This window comes from Coffea arabica, chromosome 4c, assembly GCF_036785885.1.
Source record: "Coffea arabica cultivar ET-39 chromosome 4c, Coffea Arabica ET-39 HiFi, whole genome shotgun sequence".
In the NCBI taxonomy this organism is placed as follows: Eukaryota; Viridiplantae; Streptophyta; class Magnoliopsida; order Gentianales; family Rubiaceae; genus Coffea; species Coffea arabica.
Genome location: NC_092316.1, coordinates 4,956,033 through 4,977,315, shown reverse-complemented (window position 1 = coordinate 4,977,315; position 21,283 = coordinate 4,956,033). Strand labels below are relative to the sequence as shown.

The window sequence follows — 21,283 nt, the reverse complement described above, 5'->3', positions numbered from 1 at the left end:
AGTGTGCATTTGTATCTGTGAGTGTTTTAGCGTGTGAAAATATGTCTATCTATGTGAAAATGTGTTTATGTGTGTGAAATATTTTTTATGTGAAAATATATTTGAGAGAGTTTATGTATCAAAATCTATTAATTAATATATTGGGTCATGGGTTTGAGATGACCCAATATGACCTAATTCAAAATTAACCCAATCTAAAATTTGACGGGTTGGGTGTAACCCATTTAAATGAAAATTCAGTATTAACTCGACCAAAATCCACCCAACACGTCCAATTGCTAGATATAGTCATATAAAATATCAAATTTTTTTTTTCTAAAGATTGATCAATTACAAGTTGGGTGATCACATCCCGTCAGGGCAACAGGCTCAACACAACAAAAAACGCAAGGCCAGCCTATTAGTAAGTTATTTTAGACTTCATTAACATAATAGAGATGCCTTTTAGACTTAATAACTTGTCCATCTTTACGGGTGGTTCCAAAATGTTAAAAAATTTCATGTTTTATATCAAAAACAAAACATGACTGTGTACAAGTAAAATAAGTACTCACAAGCAAACAGAACAGGAAACAGCTTTACTAGCTTACTCGAAAGCAGCCCGTAAAAACATCATCTGTTTTGTAGAAACTAGAAAGCGTTTTCCTATTCTTGCTCATCAGAGACCAGCTGCACAAACTTGAGGCTAGATTCTTGTGCTGGACATGTAGATGCGGTTTCATGAATTTTGCCAGCAATGCTAAATGCTTACGCTGCCATGATTCACGACCAAAGAGGCAGCTAAGACCTGGAGACTGGGAGTGCCCCTCGTAAGTCTGTCTCTACAATTGTGTGGGATGAAATTTTAGCTTAGCATTGCCTAATTAAATTTGTATTTGTTTCCTTGCTGCTTTCGATAGGTGTAATTTCTTAAATTTCAAAGGCAATATTGTGTGCAAGAAGTGCAACCATGAAGGCCCAAAAGATGTGGACACACAGTATGAGCAGCAGATATGGAAGAAGCCTTTTTAAGAAACGTGTTTATGGTAAGACACTTAAGTTCACATGTGAAATCTGCTTCTTTAATACACTAGCATGGAAGATAATTTACTCGAAAAGAGATTCTGAGGCTTCAACTGGAGGATACTCTGAAACAGGCCGACACAACCAAGTTGGGTGCTTTCTTTTGTGCTGCGGGCACATATGGTTAGATGAATGTTCTCTTTCAACTCTTCCTCGGGTATCAGAAAATCAGAGATAAAATCTCAAATCTCTTTGTAAGTATTTATTTCTTCCTTTTTTGTTCAGAACTTCCAACGCATGGCTTCTGCAAATGGAAAGTTTTCTTTGTCCCATGGCATTGTGTGCATAAAAAGTTGCAATGGAAAGTATTTTTTTTTTAATGATAACAGGAATGGGTGGAGTGCTTGTTGCTCAGCGATATTGGCCATATGAAATTTGCCAGACAATAAATTTACACTAATTGCAAGAAACTATGAAGGATTCCAAATTAAACGTAGAGACACTAGAAAGACAAATTAAAAATAGTAGTCAATTGCAATAAAAATAAAGTTCTCCAATGAAGAATAATACACTCCCAACCAAGAAGATGACGATGACGATTATGTACACCGGTTGCTATGCCTGCACTCCCAACCAAGAAATTATGGTGAGCCACCTGTTGGGCAGTGGTGCAGGGCGGGAAGAGCCGGGGATAGAGCGATGGTGGGGGGAGGTAAGGGGGTTTTTAAAACACAGAACAAGGGGCGGGGAAAACGCGTTGCCATTTGCCGGAGAATTTATGTATATACGCACTGGTTGAAAGTGACCGAGAAAGCACAAAATGATTGTACAATCCACGCCCCGTTGCCATTTGGATGTAATCATCAAATTAGTTGTACAAATTAACAAATGTAAATTTTTACAGAGTTTATGCCAAAACTCATAAGAATTACACCCACCGATTTGAACTATATAAATTTCAACCTGTGAGAGTTTAAATACAACACCAAGATAAATCATTTTTTAGTAAGATCGTACGTCATATATAGACCTGACAATTATGCCTAAAAATCCAACAATCCATCCAATCCATTCACTAATTTGAGAGATTGGGTTGGGTAAGTTGGGTATTGGGTCAATTTTGGATTGGGTAATAAAAATTCACATATATTTTGGACGGTTTGGATATTTGTGTTGGGCATCCATTACCCAACTTAAGTTAAAAAAATAAATAAACAAATTACAAAGAATAGGATACGAGATACATAAACATTTCATTGTTCATGAAACAGCATGACACATGAGCGAAAGCAGGCCTCCATGTATGGATACTTAACAAAATTATATGAGCTATTTAGCTATAATACTTACTTGCATGCGTTGATGTTTTATTATTTTCCTATATTTAGAGCATTCCACTCCTTTTACTTCCATAATATTTTTCGCCACTTCTTCTTTTGTCATGCAATCAAATATAAGCCCATTTGGATTGTTATTTTTTGAAAATTTTATAAAAAAAAAATATATTGTAACAATTTAATATATATAATAATAAAATAATTAAAAAATGTGTTCAATAAAACATAAAAATTTTTTTGGAAAAAAATAACAATTCGAGAAAGTTTGCATGCACCATGTCATATGTATGCCTTTCCCACTTCTTGTTGTACTAGTACACCATTCCCATTCTCAGTTCTAGTAGACCAGCGCAGAGTTGGACATTAAAGAGATCTTAATTGATCAAGGCAACTACCCTTACTTTTTCATAACACGATTCCTTCTTCATTTTACTGCAAAATACACACTACGCTAAATCCATTTCTGACACCACTAACCCATGCCAAAACCCCCTCATCTCCTCGCATATCATACATGTGTATTTTAGTGTGTTTGTATGTGTAAAAATAAAGTATTTCAAACGAGCTTAAAAAGTGAGTGTGCATTTGTATCTGTGAGTGTTTTAGCGTGTGAAAATATGTCTATCTATGTGAAAATGTGTTTATGTGTGTGAAATATTTTTTATGTGAAAATATATTTGAGAGAGTTTATGTATCAAAATCTATTAATTAATATATTGGGTCATGGGTTTGAGATGACCCAATATGACCTAATTCAAAATTAACCCAATCTAAAATTTGACGGGTTGGGTGTAACCCATTTAAATGAAAATTCAGTATTAACTCGACCAAAATCCACCCAACACGTCCAATTGCTAGATATAGTCATATAAAATATCAAATTTTTTTTTTCTAAAGATTGATCAATTACAAGTTGGGTGATCACATCCCGTCAGGGCAACAGGCTCAACACAACAAAAAACGCAAGGCCAGCCTATTAGTAAGTTATTTTAGACTTCATTAACATAATAGAGATGCCTTTTAGACTTAATAACTTGTCCATCTTTACGGGTGGTTCCAAAATGTTAAAAAATTTCATGTTTTATATCAAAAACAAAACATGACTGTGTACAAGTAAAATAAGTACTCACAAGCAAACAGAACAGGAAACAGCTTTACTAGCTTACTCGAAAGCAGCCCGTAAAAACATCATCTGTTTTGTAGAAACTAGAAAGCGTTTTCCTATTCTTGCTCATCAGAGACCAGCTGCACAAACTTGAGGCTAGATTCTTGTGCTGGACATGTAGATGCGGTTTCATGAATTTTGCCAGCAATGCTAAATGCTTACGCTGCCATGATTCACGACCAAAGAGGCAGCTAAGACCTGGAGACTGGGAGTGCCCCTCGTAAGTCTGTCTCTACAATTGTGTGGGATGAAATTTTAGCTTAGCATTGCCTAATTAAATTTGTATTTGTTTCCTTGCTGCTTTCGATAGGTGTAATTTCTTAAATTTCAAAGGCAATATTGTGTGCAAGAAGTGCAACCATGAAGGCCCAAAAGATGTGGACACACAGTATGAGCAGCAGATATGGAAGAAGCCTTTTTAAGAAACGTGTTTATGGTAAGACACTTAAGTTCACATGTGAAATCTGCTTCTTTAATACACTAGCATGGAAGATAATTTACTCGAAAAGAGATTCTGAGGCTTCAACTGGAGGATACTCTGAAACAGGCCGACACAACCAAGTTGGGTGCTTTCTTTTGTGCTGCGGGCACATATGGTTAGATGAATGTTCTCTTTCAACTCTTCCTCGGGTATCAGAAAATCAGAGATAAAATCTCAAATCTCTTTGTAAGTATTTATTTCTTCCTTTTTTGTTCAGAACTTCCAACGCATGGCTTCTGCAAATGGAAAGTTTTCTTTGTCCCATGGCATTGTGTGCATAAAAAGTTGCAATGGAAAGTATTTTTTTTTTAATGATAACAGGAATGGGTGGAGTGCTTGTTGCTCAGCGATATTGGCCATATGAAATTTGCCAGACAATAAATTTACACTAATTGCAAGAAACTATGAAGGATTCCAAATTAAACGTAGAGACACTAGAAAGACAAATTAAAAATAGTAGTCAATTGCAATAAAAATAAAGTTCTCCAATGAAGAATAATACACTCCCAACCAAGAAGATGACGATGACGATTATGTACACCGGTTGCTATGCCTGCACTCCCAACCAAGAAATTATGGTGAGCCACCTGTTGGGCAGTGGTGCAGGGCGGGAAGAGCCGGGGATAGAGCGATGGTGGGGGGAGGTAAGGGGGTTTTTAAAACACAGAACAAGGGGCGGGGAAAACGCGTTGCCATTTGCCGGAGAATTTATGTATATACGCACTGGTTGAAAGTGACCGAGAAAGCACAAAATGATTGTACAATCCACGCCCCGTTGCCATTTGGATGTAATCATCAAATTAGTTGTACAAATTAACAAATGTAAATTTTTACAGAGTTTATGCCAAAACTCATAAGAATTACACCCACCGATTTGAACTATATAAATTTCAACCTGTGAGAGTTTAAATACAACACCAAGATAAATCATTTTTTAGTAAGATCGTACGTCATATATAGACCTGACAATTATGCCTAAAAATCCAACAATCCATCCAATCCATTCACTAATTTGAGAGATTGGGTTGGGTAAGTTGGGTATTGGGTCAATTTTGGATTGGGTAATAAAAATTCACATATATTTTGGACGGTTTGGATATTTGTGTTGGGCATCCATTACCCAACTTAAGTTAAAAAAATAAATAAACAAATTACAAAGAATAGGATACGAGATACATAAACATTTCATTGTTCATGAAACAGCATGACACATGAGCGAAAGCAGGCCTCCATGTATGGATACTTAACAAAATTATATGAGCTATTTAGCTATAATACTTACTTGCATGCGTTGATGTTTTATTATTTTCCTATATTTAGAGCATTCCACTCCTTTTACTTCCATAATATTTTTCGCCACTTCTTCTTTTGTCATGCAATCAAATATAAGCCCATTTGGATTGTTATTTTTTGAAAATTTTATAAAAAAAAAATATATTGTAACAATTTAATATATATAATAATAAAATAATTAAAAAATGTGTTCAATAAAACATAAAAATTTTTTTGGAAAAAAATAACAATTCGAGAAAGTTTGCATGCACCATGTCATATGTATGCCTTTCCCACTTCTTGTTGTACTAGTACACCATTCCCATTCTCAGTTCTAGTAGACCAGCGCAGAGTTGGACATTAAAGAGATCTTAATTGATCAAGGCAACTACCCTTACTTTTTCATAACACGATTCCTTCTTCATTTTACTGCAAAATACACACTACGCTAAATCCATTTCTGACACCACTAACCCATGCCAAAACCCCCTCATCTCCTCGCATATCATACATGTGTATTTTAGTGTGTTTGTATGTGTAAAAATAAAGTATTTCAAACGAGCTTAAAAAGTGAGTGTGCATTTGTATCTGTGAGTGTTTTAGCGTGTGAAAATATGTCTATCTATGTGAAAATGTGTTTATGTGTGTGAAATATTTTTTATGTGAAAATATATTTGAGAGAGTTTATGTATCAAAATCTATTAATTAATATATTGGGTCATGGGTTTGAGATGACCCAATATGACCTAATTCAAAATTAACCCAATCTAAAATTTGACGGGTTGGGTGTAACCCATTTAAATGAAAATTCAGTATTAACTCGACCAAAATCCACCCAACACGTCCAATTGCTAGATATAGTCATATAAAATATCAAATTTTTTTTTTCTAAAGATTGATCAATTACAAGTTGGGTGATCACATCCCGTCAGGGCAACAGGCTCAACACAACAAAAAACGCAAGGCCAGCCTATTAGTAAGTTATTTTAGACTTCATTAACATAATAGAGATGCCTTTTAGACTTAATAACTTGTCCATCTTTACGGGTGGTTCCAAAATGTTAAAAAATTTCATGTTTTATATCAAAAACAAAACATGACTGTGTACAAGTAAAATAAGTACTCACAAGCAAACAGAACAGGAAACAGCTTTACTAGCTTACTCGAAAGCAGCCCGTAAAAACATCATCTGTTTTGTAGAAACTAGAAAGCGTTTTCCTATTCTTGCTCATCAGAGACCAGCTGCACAAACTTGAGGCTAGATTCTTGTGCTGGACATGTAGATGCGGTTTCATGAATTTTGCCAGCAATGCTAAATGCTTACGCTGCCATGATTCACGACCAAAGAGGCAGCTAAGACCTGGAGACTGGGAGTGCCCCTCGTAAGTCTGTCTCTACAATTGTGTGGGATGAAATTTTAGCTTAGCATTGCCTAATTAAATTTGTATTTGTTTCCTTGCTGCTTTCGATAGGTGTAATTTCTTAAATTTCAAAGGCAATATTGTGTGCAAGAAGTGCAACCATGAAGGCCCAAAAGATGTGGACACACAGTATGAGCAGCAGATATGGAAGAAGCCTTTTTAAGAAACGTGTTTATGGTAAGACACTTAAGTTCACATGTGAAATCTGCTTCTTTAATACACTAGCATGGAAGATAATTTACTCGAAAAGAGATTCTGAGGCTTCAACTGGAGGATACTCTGAAACAGGCCGACACAACCAAGTTGGGTGCTTTCTTTTGTGCTGCGGGCACATATGGTTAGATGAATGTTCTCTTTCAACTCTTCCTCGGGTATCAGAAAATCAGAGATAAAATCTCAAATCTCTTTGTAAGTATTTATTTCTTCCTTTTTTGTTCAGAACTTCCAACGCATGGCTTCTGCAAATGGAAAGTTTTCTTTGTCCCATGGCATTGTGTGCATAAAAAGTTGCAATGGAAAGTATTTTTTTTTTAATGATAACAGGAATGGGTGGAGTGCTTGTTGCTCAGCGATATTGGCCATATGAAATTTGCCAGACAATAAATTTACACTAATTGCAAGAAACTATGAAGGATTCCAAATTAAACGTAGAGACACTAGAAAGACAAATTAAAAATAGTAGTCAATTGCAATAAAAATAAAGTTCTCCAATGAAGAATAATACACTCCCAACCAAGAAGATGACGATGACGATTATGTACACCGGTTGCTATGCCTGCACTCCCAACCAAGAAATTATGGTGAGCCACCTGTTGGGCAGTGGTGCAGGGCGGGAAGAGCCGGGGATAGAGCGATGGTGGGGGGAGGTAAGGGGGTTTTTAAAACACAGAACAAGGGGCGGGGAAAACGCGTTGCCATTTGCCGGAGAATTTATGTATATACGCACTGGTTGAAAGTGACCGAGAAAGCACAAAATGATTGTACAATCCACGCCCCGTTGCCATTTGGATGTAATCATCAAATTAGTTGTACAAATTAACAAATGTAAATTTTTACAGAGTTTATGCCAAAACTCATAAGAATTACACCCACCGATTTGAACTATATAAATTTCAACCTGTGAGAGTTTAAATACAACACCAAGATAAATCATTTTTTAGTAAGATCGTACGTCATATATAGACCTGACAATTATGCCTAAAAATCCAACAATCCATCCAATCCATTCACTAATTTGAGAGATTGGGTTGGGTAAGTTGGGTATTGGGTCAATTTTGGATTGGGTAATAAAAATTCACATATATTTTGGACGGTTTGGATATTTGTGTTGGGCATCCATTACCCAACTTAAGTTAAAAAAATAAATAAACAAATTACAAAGAATAGGATACGAGATACATAAACATTTCATTGTTCATGAAACAGCATGACACATGAGCGAAAGCAGGCCTCCATGTATGGATACTTAACAAAATTATATGAGCTATTTAGCTATAATACTTACTTGCATGCGTTGATGTTTTATTATTTTCCTATATTTAGAGCATTCCACTCCTTTTACTTCCATAATATTTTTCGCCACTTCTTCTTTTGTCATGCAATCAAATATAAGCCCATTTGGATTGTTATTTTTTGAAAATTTTATAAAAAAAAAATATATTGTAACAATTTAATATATATAATAATAAAATAATTAAAAAATGTGTTCAATAAAACATAAAAATTTTTTTGGAAAAAAATAACAATTCGAGAAAGTTTGCATGCACCATGTCATATGTATGCCTTTCCCACTTCTTGTTGTACTAGTACACCATTCCCATTCTCAGTTCTAGTAGACCAGCGCAGAGTTGGACATTAAAGAGATCTTAATTGATCAAGGCAACTACCCTTACTTTTTCATAACACGATTCCTTCTTCATTTTACTGCAAAATACACACTACGCTAAATCCATTTCTGACACCACTAACCCATGCCAAAACCCCCTCATCTCCTCGCATATCATACATGTGTATTTTAGTGTGTTTGTATGTGTAAAAATAAAGTATTTCAAACGAGCTTAAAAAGTGAGTGTGCATTTGTATCTGTGAGTGTTTTAGCGTGTGAAAATATGTCTATCTATGTGAAAATGTGTTTATGTGTGTGAAATATTTTTTATGTGAAAATATATTTGAGAGAGTTTATGTATCAAAATCTATTAATTAATATATTGGGTCATGGGTTTGAGATGACCCAATATGACCTAATTCAAAATTAACCCAATCTAAAATTTGACGGGTTGGGTGTAACCCATTTAAATGAAAATTCAGTATTAACTCGACCAAAATCCACCCAACACGTCCAATTGCTAGATATAGTCATATAAAATATCAAATTTTTTTTTCTAAAGATTGATCAATTACAAGTTGGGTGATCACATCCCGTCAGGGCAACAGGCTCAACACAACAAAAAACGCAAGGCCAGCCTATTAGTAAGTTATTTTAGACTTCATTAACATAATAGAGATGCCTTTTAGACTTAATAACTTGTCCATCTTTACGGGTGGTTCCAAAATGTTAAAAAATTTCATGTTTTATATCAAAAACAAAACATGACTGTGTACAAGTAAAATAAGTACTCACAAGCAAACAGAACAGGAAACAGCTTTACTAGCTTACTCGAAAGCAGCCCGTAAAAACATCATCTGTTTTGTAGAAACTAGAAAGCGTTTTCCTATTCTTGCTCATCAGAGACCAGCTGCACAAACTTGAGGCTAGATTCTTGTGCTGGACATGTAGATGCGGTTTCATGAATTTTGCCAGCAATGCTAAATGCTTACGCTGCCATGATTCACGACCAAAGAGGCAGCTAAGACCTGGAGACTGGGAGTGCCCCTCGTAAGTCTGTCTCTACAATTGTGTGGGATGAAATTTTAGCTTAGCATTGCCTAATTAAATTTGTATTTGTTTCCTTGCTGCTTTCGATAGGTGTAATTTCTTAAATTTCAAAGGCAATATTGTGTGCAAGAAGTGCAACCATGAAGGCCCAAAAGATGTGGACACACAGTATGAGCAGCAGATATGGAAGAAGCCTTTTTAAGAAACGTGTTTATGGTAAGACACTTAAGTTCACATGTGAAATCTGCTTCTTTAATACACTAGCATGGAAGATAATTTACTCGAAAAGAGATTCTGAGGCTTCAACTGGAGGATACTCTGAAACAGGCCGACACAACCAAGTTGGGTGCTTTCTTTTGTGCTGCGGGCACATATGGTTAGATGAATGTTCTCTTTCAACTCTTCCTCGGGTATCAGAAAATCAGAGATAAAATCTCAAATCTCTTTGTAAGTATTTATTTCTTCCTTTTTTGTTCAGAACTTCCAACGCATGGCTTCTGCAAATGGAAAGTTTTCTTTGTCCCATGGCATTGTGTGCATAAAAAGTTGCAATGGAAAGTATTTTTTTTTTAATGATAACAGGAATGGGTGGAGTGCTTGTTGCTCAGCGATATTGGCCATATGAAATTTGCCAGACAATAAATTTACACTAATTGCAAGAAACTATGAAGGATTCCAAATTAAACGTAGAGACACTAGAAAGACAAATTAAAAATAGTAGTCAATTGCAATAAAAATAAAGTTCTCCAATGAAGAATAATACACTCCCAACCAAGAAGATGACGATGACGATTATGTACACCGGTTGCTATGCCTGCACTCCCAACCAAGAAATTATGGTGAGCCACCTGTTGGGCAGTGGTGCAGGGCGGGAAGAGCCGGGGATAGAGCGATGGTGGGGGGAGGTAAGGGGGTTTTTAAAACACAGAACAAGGGGCGGGGAAAACGCGTTGCCATTTGCCGGAGAATTTATGTATATACGCACTGGTTGAAAGTGACCGAGAAAGCACAAAATGATTGTACAATCCACGCCCCGTTGCCATTTGGATGTAATCATCAAATTAGTTGTACAAATTAACAAATGTAAATTTTTACAGAGTTTATGCCAAAACTCATAAGAATTACACCCACCGATTTGAACTATATAAATTTCAACCTGTGAGAGTTTAAATACAACACCAAGATAAATCATTTTTTAGTAAGATCGTACGTCATATATAGACCTGACAATTATGCCTAAAAATCCAACAATCCATCCAATCCATTCACTAATTTGAGAGATTGGGTTGGGTAAGTTGGGTATTGGGTCAATTTTGGATTGGGTAATAAAAATTCACATATATTTTGGACGGTTTGGATATTTGTGTTGGGCATCCATTACCCAACTTAAGTTAAAAAAATAAATAAACAAATTACAAAGAATAGGATACGAGATACATAAACATTTCATTGTTCATGAAACAGCATGACACATGAGCGAAAGCAGGCCTCCATGTATGGATACTTAACAAAATTATATGAGCTATTTAGCTATAATACTTACTTGCATGCGTTGATGTTTTATTATTTTCCTATATTTAGAGCATTCCACTCCTTTTACTTCCATAATATTTTTCGCCACTTCTTCTTTTGTCATGCAATCAAATATAAGCCCATTTGGATTGTTATTTTTTGAAAATTTTATAAAAAAAAAATATATTGTAACAATTTAATATATATAATAATAAAATAATTAAAAAATGTGTTCAATAAAACATAAAAATTTTTTTGGAAAAAAATAACAATTCGAGAAAGTTTGCATGCACCATGTCATATGTATGCCTTTCCCACTTCTTGTTGTACTAGTACACCATTCCCATTCTCAGTTCTAGTAGACCAGCGCAGAGTTGGACATTAAAGAGATCTTAATTGATCAAGGCAACTACCCTTACTTTTTCATAACACGATTCCTTCTTCATTTTACTGCAAAATACACACTACGCTAAATCCATTTCTGACACCACTAACCCATGCCAAAACCCCCTCATCTCCTCGCATATCATACATGTGTATTTTAGTGTGTTTGTATGTGTAAAAATAAAGTATTTCAAACGAGCTTAAAAAGTGAGTGTGCATTTGTATCTGTGAGTGTTTTAGCGTGTGAAAATATGTCTATCTATGTGAAAATGTGTTTATGTGTGTGAAATATTTTTTATGTGAAAATATATTTGAGAGAGTTTATGTATCAAAATCTATTAATTAATATATTGGGTCATGGGTTTGAGATGACCCAATATGACCTAATTCAAAATTAACCCAATCTAAAATTTGACGGGTTGGGTGTAACCCATTTAAATGAAAATTCAGTATTAACTCGACCAAAATCCACCCAACACGTCCAATTGCTAGATATAGTCATATAAAATATCAAATTTTTTTTTCTAAAGATTGATCAATTACAAGTTGGGTGATCACATCCCGTCAGGGCAACAGGCTCAACACAACAAAAAACGCAAGGCCAGCCTATTAGTAAGTTATTTTAGACTTCATTAACATAATAGAGATGCCTTTTAGACTTAATAACTTGTCCATCTTTACGGGTGGTTCCAAAATGTTAAAAAATTTCATGTTTTATATCAAAAACAAAACATGACTGTGTACAAGTAAAATAAGTACTCACAAGCAAACAGAACAGGAAACAGCTTTACTAGCTTACTCGAAAGCAGCCCGTAAAAACATCATCTGTTTTGTAGAAACTAGAAAGCGTTTTCCTATTCTTGCTCATCAGAGACCAGCTGCACAAACTTGAGGCTAGATTCTTGTGCTGGACATGTAGATGCGGTTTCATGAATTTTGCCAGCAATGCTAAATGCTTACGCTGCCATGATTCACGACCAAAGAGGCAGCTAAGACCTGGAGACTGGGAGTGCCCCTCGTAAGTCTGTCTCTACAATTGTGTGGGATGAAATTTTAGCTTAGCATTGCCTAATTAAATTTGTATTTGTTTCCTTGCTGCTTTCGATAGGTGTAATTTCTTAAATTTCAAAGGCAATATTGTGTGCAAGAAGTGCAACCATGAAGGCCCAAAAGATGTGGACACACAGTATGAGCAGCAGATATGGAAGAAGCCTTTTTAAGAAACGTGTTTATGGTAAGACACTTAAGTTCACATGTGAAATCTGCTTCTTTAATACACTAGCATGGAAGATAATTTACTCGAAAAGAGATTCTGAGGCTTCAACTGGAGGATACTCTGAAACAGGCCGACACAACCAAGTTGGGTGCTTTCTTTTGTGCTGCGGGCACATATGGTTAGATGAATGTTCTCTTTCAACTCTTCCTCGGGTATCAGAAAATCAGAGATAAAATCTCAAATCTCTTTGTAAGTATTTATTTCTTCCTTTTTTGTTCAGAACTTCCAACGCATGGCTTCTGCAAATGGAAAGTTTTCTTTGTCCCATGGCATTGTGTGCATAAAAAGTTGCAATGGAAAGTATTTTTTTTTAATGATAACAGGAATGGGTGGAGTGCTTGTTGCTCAGCGATATTGGCCATATGAAATTTGCCAGACAATAAATTTACACTAATTGCAAGAAACTATGAAGGATTCCAAATTAAACGTAGAGACACTAGAAAGACAAATTAAAAATAGTAGTCAATTGCAATAAAAATAAAGTTCTCCAATGAAGAATAATACACTCCCAACCAAGAAGATGACGATGACGATTATGTACACCGGTTGCTATGCCTGCACTCCCAACCAAGAAATTATGGTGAGCCACCTGTTGGGCAGTGGTGCAGGGCGGGAAGAGCCGGGGATAGAGCGATGGTGGGGGGAGGTAAGGGGGTTTTTAAAACACAGAACAAGGGGCGGGGAAAACGCGTTGCCATTTGCCGGAGAATTTATGTATATACGCACTGGTTGAAAGTGACCGAGAAAGCACAAAATGATTGTACAATCCACGCCCCGTTGCCATTTGGATGTAATCATCAAATTAGTTGTACAAATTAACAAATGTAAATTTTTACAGAGTTTATGCCAAAACTCATAAGAATTACACCCACCGATTTGAACTATATAAATTTCAACCTGTGAGAGTTTAAATACAACACCAAGATAAATCATTTTTTAGTAAGATCGTACGTCATATATAGACCTGACAATTATGCCTAAAAATCCAACAATCCATCCAATCCATTCACTAATTTGAGAGATTGGGTTGGGTAAGTTGGGTATTGGGTCAATTTTGGATTGGGTAATAAAAATTCACATATATTTTGGACGGTTTGGATATTTGTGTTGGGCATCCATTACCCAACTTAAGTTAAAAAAATAAATAAACAAATTACAAAGAATAGGATACGAGATACATAAACATTTCATTGTTCATGAAACAGCATGACACATGAGCGAAAGCAGGCCTCCATGTATGGATACTTAACAAAATTATATGAGCTATTTAGCTATAATACTTACTTGCATGCGTTGATGTTTTATTATTTTCCTATATTTAGAGCATTCCACTCCTTTTACTTCCATAATATTTTTCGCCACTTCTTCTTTTGTCATGCAATCAAATATAAGCCCATTTGGATTGTTATTTTTTGAAAATTTTATAAAAAAAAAATATATTGTAACAATTTAATATATATAATAATAAAATAATTAAAAAATGTGTTCAATAAAACATAAAAATTTTTTTGGAAAAAAATAACAATTCGAGAAAGTTTGCATGCACCATGTCATATGTATGCCTTTCCCACTTCTTGTTGTACTAGTACACCATTCCCATTCTCAGTTCTAGTAGACCAGCGCAGAGTTGGACATTAAAGAGATCTTAATTGATCAAGGCAACTACCCTTACTTTTTCATAACACGATTCCTTCTTCATTTTACTGCAAAATACACACTACGCTAAATCCATTTCTGACACCACTAACCCATGCCAAAACCCCCTCATCTCCTCGCATATCATACATGTGTATTTTAGTGTGTTTGTATGTGTAAAAATAAAGTATTTCAAACGAGCTTAAAAAGTGAGTGTGCATTTGTATCTGTGAGTGTTTTAGCGTGTGAAAATATGTCTATCTATGTGAAAATGTGTTTATGTGTGTGAAATATTTTTTATGTGAAAATATATTTGAGAGAGTTTATGTATCAAAATCTATTAATTAATATATTGGGTCATGGGTTTGAGATGACCCAATATGACCTAATTCAAAATTAACCCAATCTAAAATTTGACGGGTTGGGTGTAACCCATTTAAATGAAAATTCAGTATTAACTCGACCAAAATCCACCCAACACGTCCAATTGCTAGATATAGTCATATAAAATATCAAATTTTTTTTTCTAAAGATTGATCAATTACAAGTTGGGTGATCACATCCCGTCAGGGCAACAGGCTCAACACAACAAAAAACGCAAGGCCAGCCTATTAGTAAGTTATTTTAGACTTCATTAACATAATAGAGATGCCTTTTAGACTTAATAACTTGTCCATCTTTACGGGTGGTTCCAAAATGTTAAAAAATTTCATGTTTTATATCAAAAACAAAACATGACTGTGTACAAGTAAAATAAGTACTCACAAGCAAACAGAACAGGAAACAGCTTTACTAGCTTACTCGAAAGCAGCCCGTAAAAACATCATCTGTTTTGTAGAAACTAGAAAGCGTTTTCCTATTCTTGCTCATCAGAGACCAGCTGCACAAACTTATTTGCACTTTGTTCTTCAACGATTTTGTCAATTTATTACTAATAGCTGGGAGATGCTGCTAAGCAATTTTATTAATTTGTTGGTTACACTGGGCTTATACATAATCCAGCTTGGGGCCTTCTGTTTTATTATGTCATATAGAACTTTACATCCTCTGGTTTGTTACAGTTGAAATAACCTCTCTTGTAAGTAAGTGTAGGGGGTAAATTTCTAATCAGCCAAATTTTAAAGGGTCCTTCTGCAATTGACGTTGGGTACATTTATTGAGTGACCAAATGAACTGATTCTGTAAGCTGCGAGTTGTAGTAGTTTGAACGTTGAAGAGACAGAGAAATATGGGAAGAAGAGACGACTACAGATTTCTCCAATTAATTGATGCCATAGCTTCAATTAATCAGAAAGTTAATCTCATTGGAGTAGTTATCGAAACCAGCATCCCCAAACAATCTAAGGGCACTGGTGAAAACTTTCTCCCTTTTTTTTTTTTGGTTCAGTTTGCGAAAAATCATTTTTTTTTGGTTGTGATTGCTCTTTTTTTCTTTTTTTTTTTTTCCCTTTTGCAGATTGTTTTTGCACAATTAGAATCGTGGATGAGTCCAAGCCAGGTCCCGGAATTGCAATTAACTTTTTCGCGGAAAATATGGAGAAGCTTCCCCAGGTTATGGCTGCTGGGGACATAATTCAGCTATCTCACGTTGTGGTATATTATTTTTTGTTTCACTGCTATTTATTTTGCTTAATTAACTTCATTTAATTCAAATATTCAATGTAGTTAAAAGAGCCCATTTTGTTAATTATCGCCTTTTACGCGTCAATAGGATGAAGCGTTTTGTTTTTGAATTATTTCAGTCTTGGTTAGAATATATATATATATATATATATATATTTATATATATATTTATATATTTATATATTTATATATAATTTTTTTTAAGAGTTAATTGGTAAATTGGACGTGTATGCCGAGGTACCAGTTTCGTGGTGGATGCTAAAATGTGCTGCTTCTCCTACGAGTCTAGCTTCTTTTTTTTTTGGCATTTCTACAGGTGAATTAGCTGATATTTTTGCTGCTGGTTAGTAAGTATAGATGATCAGGGATTGGTTCATAGTTTGATGCGGTAAGATGAAGGAGATGCATAATTTTTCATGAACATCCTAGTAGTGTATTTTCATTTTTTGATTGTTGGGATTTCTTTCATTTCAATTTGTCATTGTTGCTAATCCACTGGCTTTTTAGTTTATAAGTATCACTGGAAAACTGTGTGACTACGCTCTTGCACAACAATGACATATGACGATGATGATAGGAATGATTAGTTTGTTTCCATTTCCTTTTTCCACTCTTCGTTTGAATGGCCTTTTCTTTTCCTTTGTGTTGTGGATGTTTAGTCCAATTCCTATTACTACAATTAGACCATACCTTGCAGATGAAAATGCATGGTTCAGAGGTTTATGCTGTTTTCAACAAGAAGTTCTCTTCATTTGCTTTGTTTGAAGGAAAACATGGGAGAAGCTTCGTTCCATATCAATTTTCTGCTACATATCATGCTAGAGAACAAGACAAGAAATTCATATTGGAATTACGTAAGTGGTTGATCGAGCACCCAAATGAAACAGGTACTCTCTTCAATTCCTTCATGCTAAATCCTGTCTTGATCTTGGGAGGCTGTGTGTTTACTCTGCTGGTCCTTTTGAGAACCTGGTCTAATTAGAAATGGAAAGTACAAATGCCTAGGTTGAACTTGAGTTTTTGGCCCATTTATGAACCTCCACGAAGGTTTGCTAGGAACGTTAATTGAACACAGAGTTCTCAAGTCTTGGATCTGTGGTAATACAAGTTGCCTTGACACTTCAAAAAGGTTGTGTAGTTGACTGCATTCTATCTGTTATACTTTTCTTTCTTTCATATTGTTAACCTGAAAGTTTTGTGTTTAAAGGCATTAGATCATGGCTCATCTCAATTTTATCACCTTGTAGAAAATTGAGATTTCCTGCTATCTCAATTTAATAAATTTTGGTTAAAAGTAAGTGCTAGCAGTACTGATGTACTTCAATGTTGATCAATCACGTGATAGGATCCCGGGATTTACCTTCATTAAAGGAGATCAGAGAAGGAGAGCACTTTAATTTGGCTTGCAAGGTACTTTAACAATACTTTGGCACAGTCATTTTCAATTAGTACTGAGTAAGGGGAACATTTATAGTTTTTTGATAGTTTCTTTGCTTATTTTTGCATTTGAAGATATTGCTTATTCTTTGGCTCATTAATCATCTTCTTATGCAAGATTCTTCATCTATGTGAAGTCAAAAAAGATGAGTGGATCCTATTTGTTTGGGATGGGACTGACACTCCACCTGCCCTCGTTGAACCAAAGTGAGTTGTCTTTTTCCTTTTTAAACTCCATTTCTATGATACATTTCCTTATTGTATTCTGTTCATCAGAGCTAAGTGCTTATTCTTGGCATATTTATCCGCTTTATTGGTTTTAGGCACGCATTGGTCTATTAGAGCAGCTCTTTGACTTCCCACGTGTGTTTCACTTGTATATATTATTAAGCTGCATATGGAAGAGAGCAACCATTTTAACTGATCAGTAGGGAGACATATTTTTTCTCTCTTTTCACTTAAAGATGAAGTATTGCATCTCATGTCTTTTTTATTTGATCATACAGTGTGGTCCACTATTAATTTTCCTGAATGGCTTTCTGAACTTGATCTTTTCATTCCCTTCGGTTTTCCATAATTGGTCAGAAACTGGCTATTACAGCCATTTGTTCATAGTCATATTTTGATTTTGCAGTTATAGAATACTTTACTTAGTGGTTACTAAGTAATTTGACTGTTGAACTTCCGCCAATTCTGATTGAGAATACTGATATAGTGCTCCAGTCATTTGATTATGTTCATTTATTCTTTTGAGACATGTTTGCAATTTTGCTTCAAAGATTTTGTATCCTTTCCAAATAATTTTCATTCCATGTCACAGGTTTGAGGACGAAAAGGAAGATCCACTTCCCTTACAACTGGAACCATTTCCTTTACCAAGAGATGTCCTCTGTACCTTTCCAGCTGTTGGCACTGTCTTAAGGGTGATTATCAGGCGAGGCAATGAGAAGCTTGATCTGAATGTCCTTAAATCTGGTAGATGGGTAAAATTTGTTAATTTGAAGTGTGAATCTCATGCTGCACTGTGGTGTGCTTTTATAATGCCCTTCACCAAGATTTGCTATTTGCCTGATGATGATGACATTATCTTACAGCGCCAAAGGTTTGCATCTGATATGGATAGTTTGCTTCCCATGTTGTAAGCAATTCTGGTACAAAATATTAACCACTCATTTGTCTGTTTTAGGAGCTCTGATGAACGAATCTCATCAAAATGGGGAAGGATGCCGCTCTCGTGCTTTCCTTGGCCCTCTGATCTTACAGGTCTGATATCCAATTTATTTTCTTGGTTTTATCCTAATGTGGTGACACCAACCTTCTGTTATTCATATTTCTCATTTTCTGAACATTCAGAAACTGATCATCCAGATGTGCCTTTCGTGACTTTGATGCATGTCCTTACCAATCCAGAGGTATCTCCATTTTTGCATTGTTAAGATTTGTATAAAAGGAAATGCTAATGGTAGATCTATTATCATTTCTCATTTTGTTCTTGATTTGACATCTCATTTGTCTCGGTGAGTTTTTTGTGTACTAGGTGTTTCAGTGGTGCTCTCTTAGACTTTTCTGGAATACAAGTCCAATGCAATAGTAATTACATTTTCTGAGCTCTGGAGCTGTGTACAACTCTTGCAGGTGACGTCTAAATTCAGGTGTGTAGTTCGGGTTGTAGCAGTGTTTCCATGGAGGGTTGAGGACTTCTATTCTCCTGTTGGAGCTTATAGGATCAGATTGACGCTAGAGGATGCAACTGCTCGAATCCATGCTTTTCTTTATGCAGATGATGCGGTAAACATGATAATTTAGCGCATAATCTTTTTGTTAATCCTTTACCCATTAGAGACGTGCTCCATTATGGCTTTCCTTGTTAACAGGTAAACTTTTTTGGTGGTTATTACCCTGTTGATGTGATGACAAGGAAGCGAAATACATTGCTGGGCATTCCAGAGAGTGACGATGGAAGAGAAATGAAAGATGGTTTTAGAAATCCACCCTGGATGCAATGTTGCCTGAAATCTTATTACGTAGATAAGGGTGACCCTTGGGGAAGTAGGAATTATCGCATGTTTGCCACACGGCTGTTGAATTAGGCAGATAGCCGGCGTCTTTTTTGTTTTGGTTTTTTGTTTTTTTTTTTTTCACTTAGGAGTATCCTAGCCTTGCGGCCAGATTAATCTCCTAAGGTCGTGTAGAGTTTCGCCCCAAGGATACACAGCAAATTAGCACACAAGAGGCGATCACGGAATCTGCTGATAATGACTTTTGTTCGATGCATCGCTTTTTAACTTTTCTTTTTTGAGTTCTTTTTGTAGTAATGTTCAAAGTGTAATATTACTAAATCTCGTGATTATGTAAATTAGAGATGTACAACGTCTAAGAATGGGCTACATGTATATAAGCACATGCCCTTGGGCCTTAGGAAGGAGTCGTTCTAAACTTACATTCTTACCATATTTAGTTACCTACAAGTTGACAATTCAAACGAGGATGCTCCAATGAAAAAAAAAAAGAAAATTACAAACCAGGACTGGCAGCCGTTCTTAAGGGGATTCAAAGGGACGATATCTACTTCTAAGGAAGCCTCAAGCCTTAAATCTAGTGACTCTAATGGTTAACGTGAAACTTCAGAAATGAGAAGTCCCAAGTTCAAATTCTCTTTGCTCTTTCACACTTTTTAAATTTCATCTCCTCCTCTACTTCTTAAATTTCACATTCCTTGTTTGAAAAAAAAAAAATATTCAAAAGGGATAATATCTAAAAGTTTAATTTCATATACTACTATCCTTGTTTTCTTTAATCATCTCCGTGCTCATTTAGAACAACTCGGAGGAGAGATAAGTGCCTTCCCTTGGGTTTTCATGGGGGAAAACCAATGAAAGCAAGGGCTATAATGGAAAGCAAGAATGGAAAAGCTATCGAGGAAGAAGCTCTGGCAGTAAGAGCTGCGCTTATGATGGCCGAAGATGCAGGATGAACTAAGATAGAAGTCCAATCAAGCTGTAAATCTGTGGTGGACCAAATCAATGCAAGCAATGTTCAAGACATTAGCATTGCAACGGTCCTAGAGAATATTGAGGAGATGAAGGAAGATTTTGAACAGTGTAACTTTTCTTTTGTGTATAGATCAGGGAATATGTGTAATCATATACTAGTTCAATATGCAATCAAGTTAATACATGACATAGAATGGGACAATACGTTCCCAATATAACTAATGGATATAGTAAGAAAAGATATGAGTGCAGTTGCCCTTTTTTATAATGAACTCTTATATTATCAAGTGTTAATATATAAAAGTACCATTTCTGTTCGTTATTAAACAAAAAATGAAACAACTTCATTGATGCCTTAATTGACGCGGCCTAAAATATTTTGAACCGGGGTTTTCTATCATATCTCTGGTCCGAGTGCATCTTGTTTTTACCACGGTTTATTTTCCTTTGTCATCAATAAATGTGCCGAGAAAATTTTACTTGAATCTTGATTTGTTTTTAACCACAACAACCAGTGCTCAGAATCTCAAAATCTTTACTGGCTCCTCCGTAGCTTGTCTTTACCACAATTTATCTTCCTTCACTAAAAGTAATAAACATTTTGAGCACAGGTTTTTCTGATCCACGCATATTTGTCTTTACCACGGTTTATTTTCCTTCGGTAACCAAGTCTAATTTTGCCAACATTTGCAGGTTCCTCAAATGTCTGCAAAAGTCCGCATGCTACACGGAAATCGGGAAGAATATAAAAGTATATCAACAGAAGAAGAATCTTCATGAAGCTAAAATTTTCACCATAAAATGTTTCAGGACTTTCTTACAAAGCTTTGGCATCTCGAATATGAATGAATTTCATAAAATGTAACGTAA

At 35.5% G+C, this 21,283-nt stretch overlaps 1 protein-coding gene and 5 long non-coding RNA genes across 6 annotated transcripts; all 6 read left to right on the top strand.

The window, feature by feature from the left end:
* The first annotated feature begins 671 nt into the window (after positions 1-671).
* On the top strand, positions 672-1,334 carry LOC140005173 (uncharacterized). The gene is made up of 3 exons (XR_011812944.1): positions 672-809; positions 900-1,025; positions 1,137-1,334. It is a non-coding gene; the product is annotated as an uncharacterized lncRNA (long non-coding RNA).
* A 2,252-nt stretch (positions 1,335-3,586) lies between these two features.
* On the top strand, positions 3,587-4,249 carry LOC140005172 (uncharacterized). Its single transcript, XR_011812943.1, has 3 exons — positions 3,587-3,724; positions 3,815-3,940; positions 4,052-4,249. It is a non-coding gene; the product is annotated as an uncharacterized lncRNA (long non-coding RNA).
* A 2,252-nt stretch (positions 4,250-6,501) lies between these two features.
* On the top strand, positions 6,502-7,164 carry LOC140005171 (uncharacterized). Its single transcript, XR_011812942.1, has 3 exons — positions 6,502-6,639; positions 6,730-6,855; positions 6,967-7,164. It is a non-coding gene; the product is annotated as an uncharacterized lncRNA (long non-coding RNA).
* A 2,251-nt stretch (positions 7,165-9,415) lies between these two features.
* LOC140005170 (uncharacterized) lies at positions 9,416-10,078 on the top strand. Its single transcript, XR_011812941.1, has 3 exons — positions 9,416-9,553; positions 9,644-9,769; positions 9,881-10,078. It is a non-coding gene; the product is annotated as an uncharacterized lncRNA (long non-coding RNA).
* A 2,251-nt stretch (positions 10,079-12,329) lies between these two features.
* Positions 12,330-12,992, top strand: LOC113740429 (uncharacterized). Its single transcript, XR_011812940.1, has 3 exons — positions 12,330-12,467; positions 12,558-12,683; positions 12,795-12,992. It is a non-coding gene; the product is annotated as an uncharacterized lncRNA (long non-coding RNA).
* A 1,968-nt stretch (positions 12,993-14,960) lies between these two features.
* LOC113741273 (protection of telomeres protein 1b) lies at positions 14,961-19,842 on the top strand. The gene is made up of 10 exons (XM_027268770.2): positions 14,961-15,712; positions 15,817-15,953; positions 16,681-16,870; positions 17,329-17,393; positions 17,539-17,627; positions 18,241-18,522; positions 18,607-18,683; positions 18,774-18,832; positions 19,056-19,208; positions 19,295-19,842. The coding sequence occupies exons 1-10, from the start codon at positions 15,589-15,591 to the stop codon at positions 19,508-19,510; spliced, it is 1,392 nt and encodes a 463-aa protein (XP_027124571.2). The 5' UTR covers positions 14,961-15,588; the 3' UTR covers positions 19,511-19,842.
* The last annotated feature ends 1,441 nt before the right edge of the window (positions 19,843-21,283 follow it).

Excerpts from the sequence above, each read along its gene's own strand:
- LOC113741273 (XM_027268770.2), top strand. The coding sequence starts at position 15,589 with ATGGGAAGAAGAGACGACTACAGATTTCTCCAATTAATTGATGCCATA. Across the intron at positions 16,871-17,328 it reads CGAGCACCCAAATGAAACAG|GATCCCGGGATTTACCTTCA; the intron begins GTACTCTCTTCA and ends ATCACGTGATAG. Across the intron at positions 18,833-19,055 it reads ATGTCCTTACCAATCCAGAG|GTGACGTCTAAATTCAGGTG; the intron begins GTATCTCCATTT and ends CAACTCTTGCAG.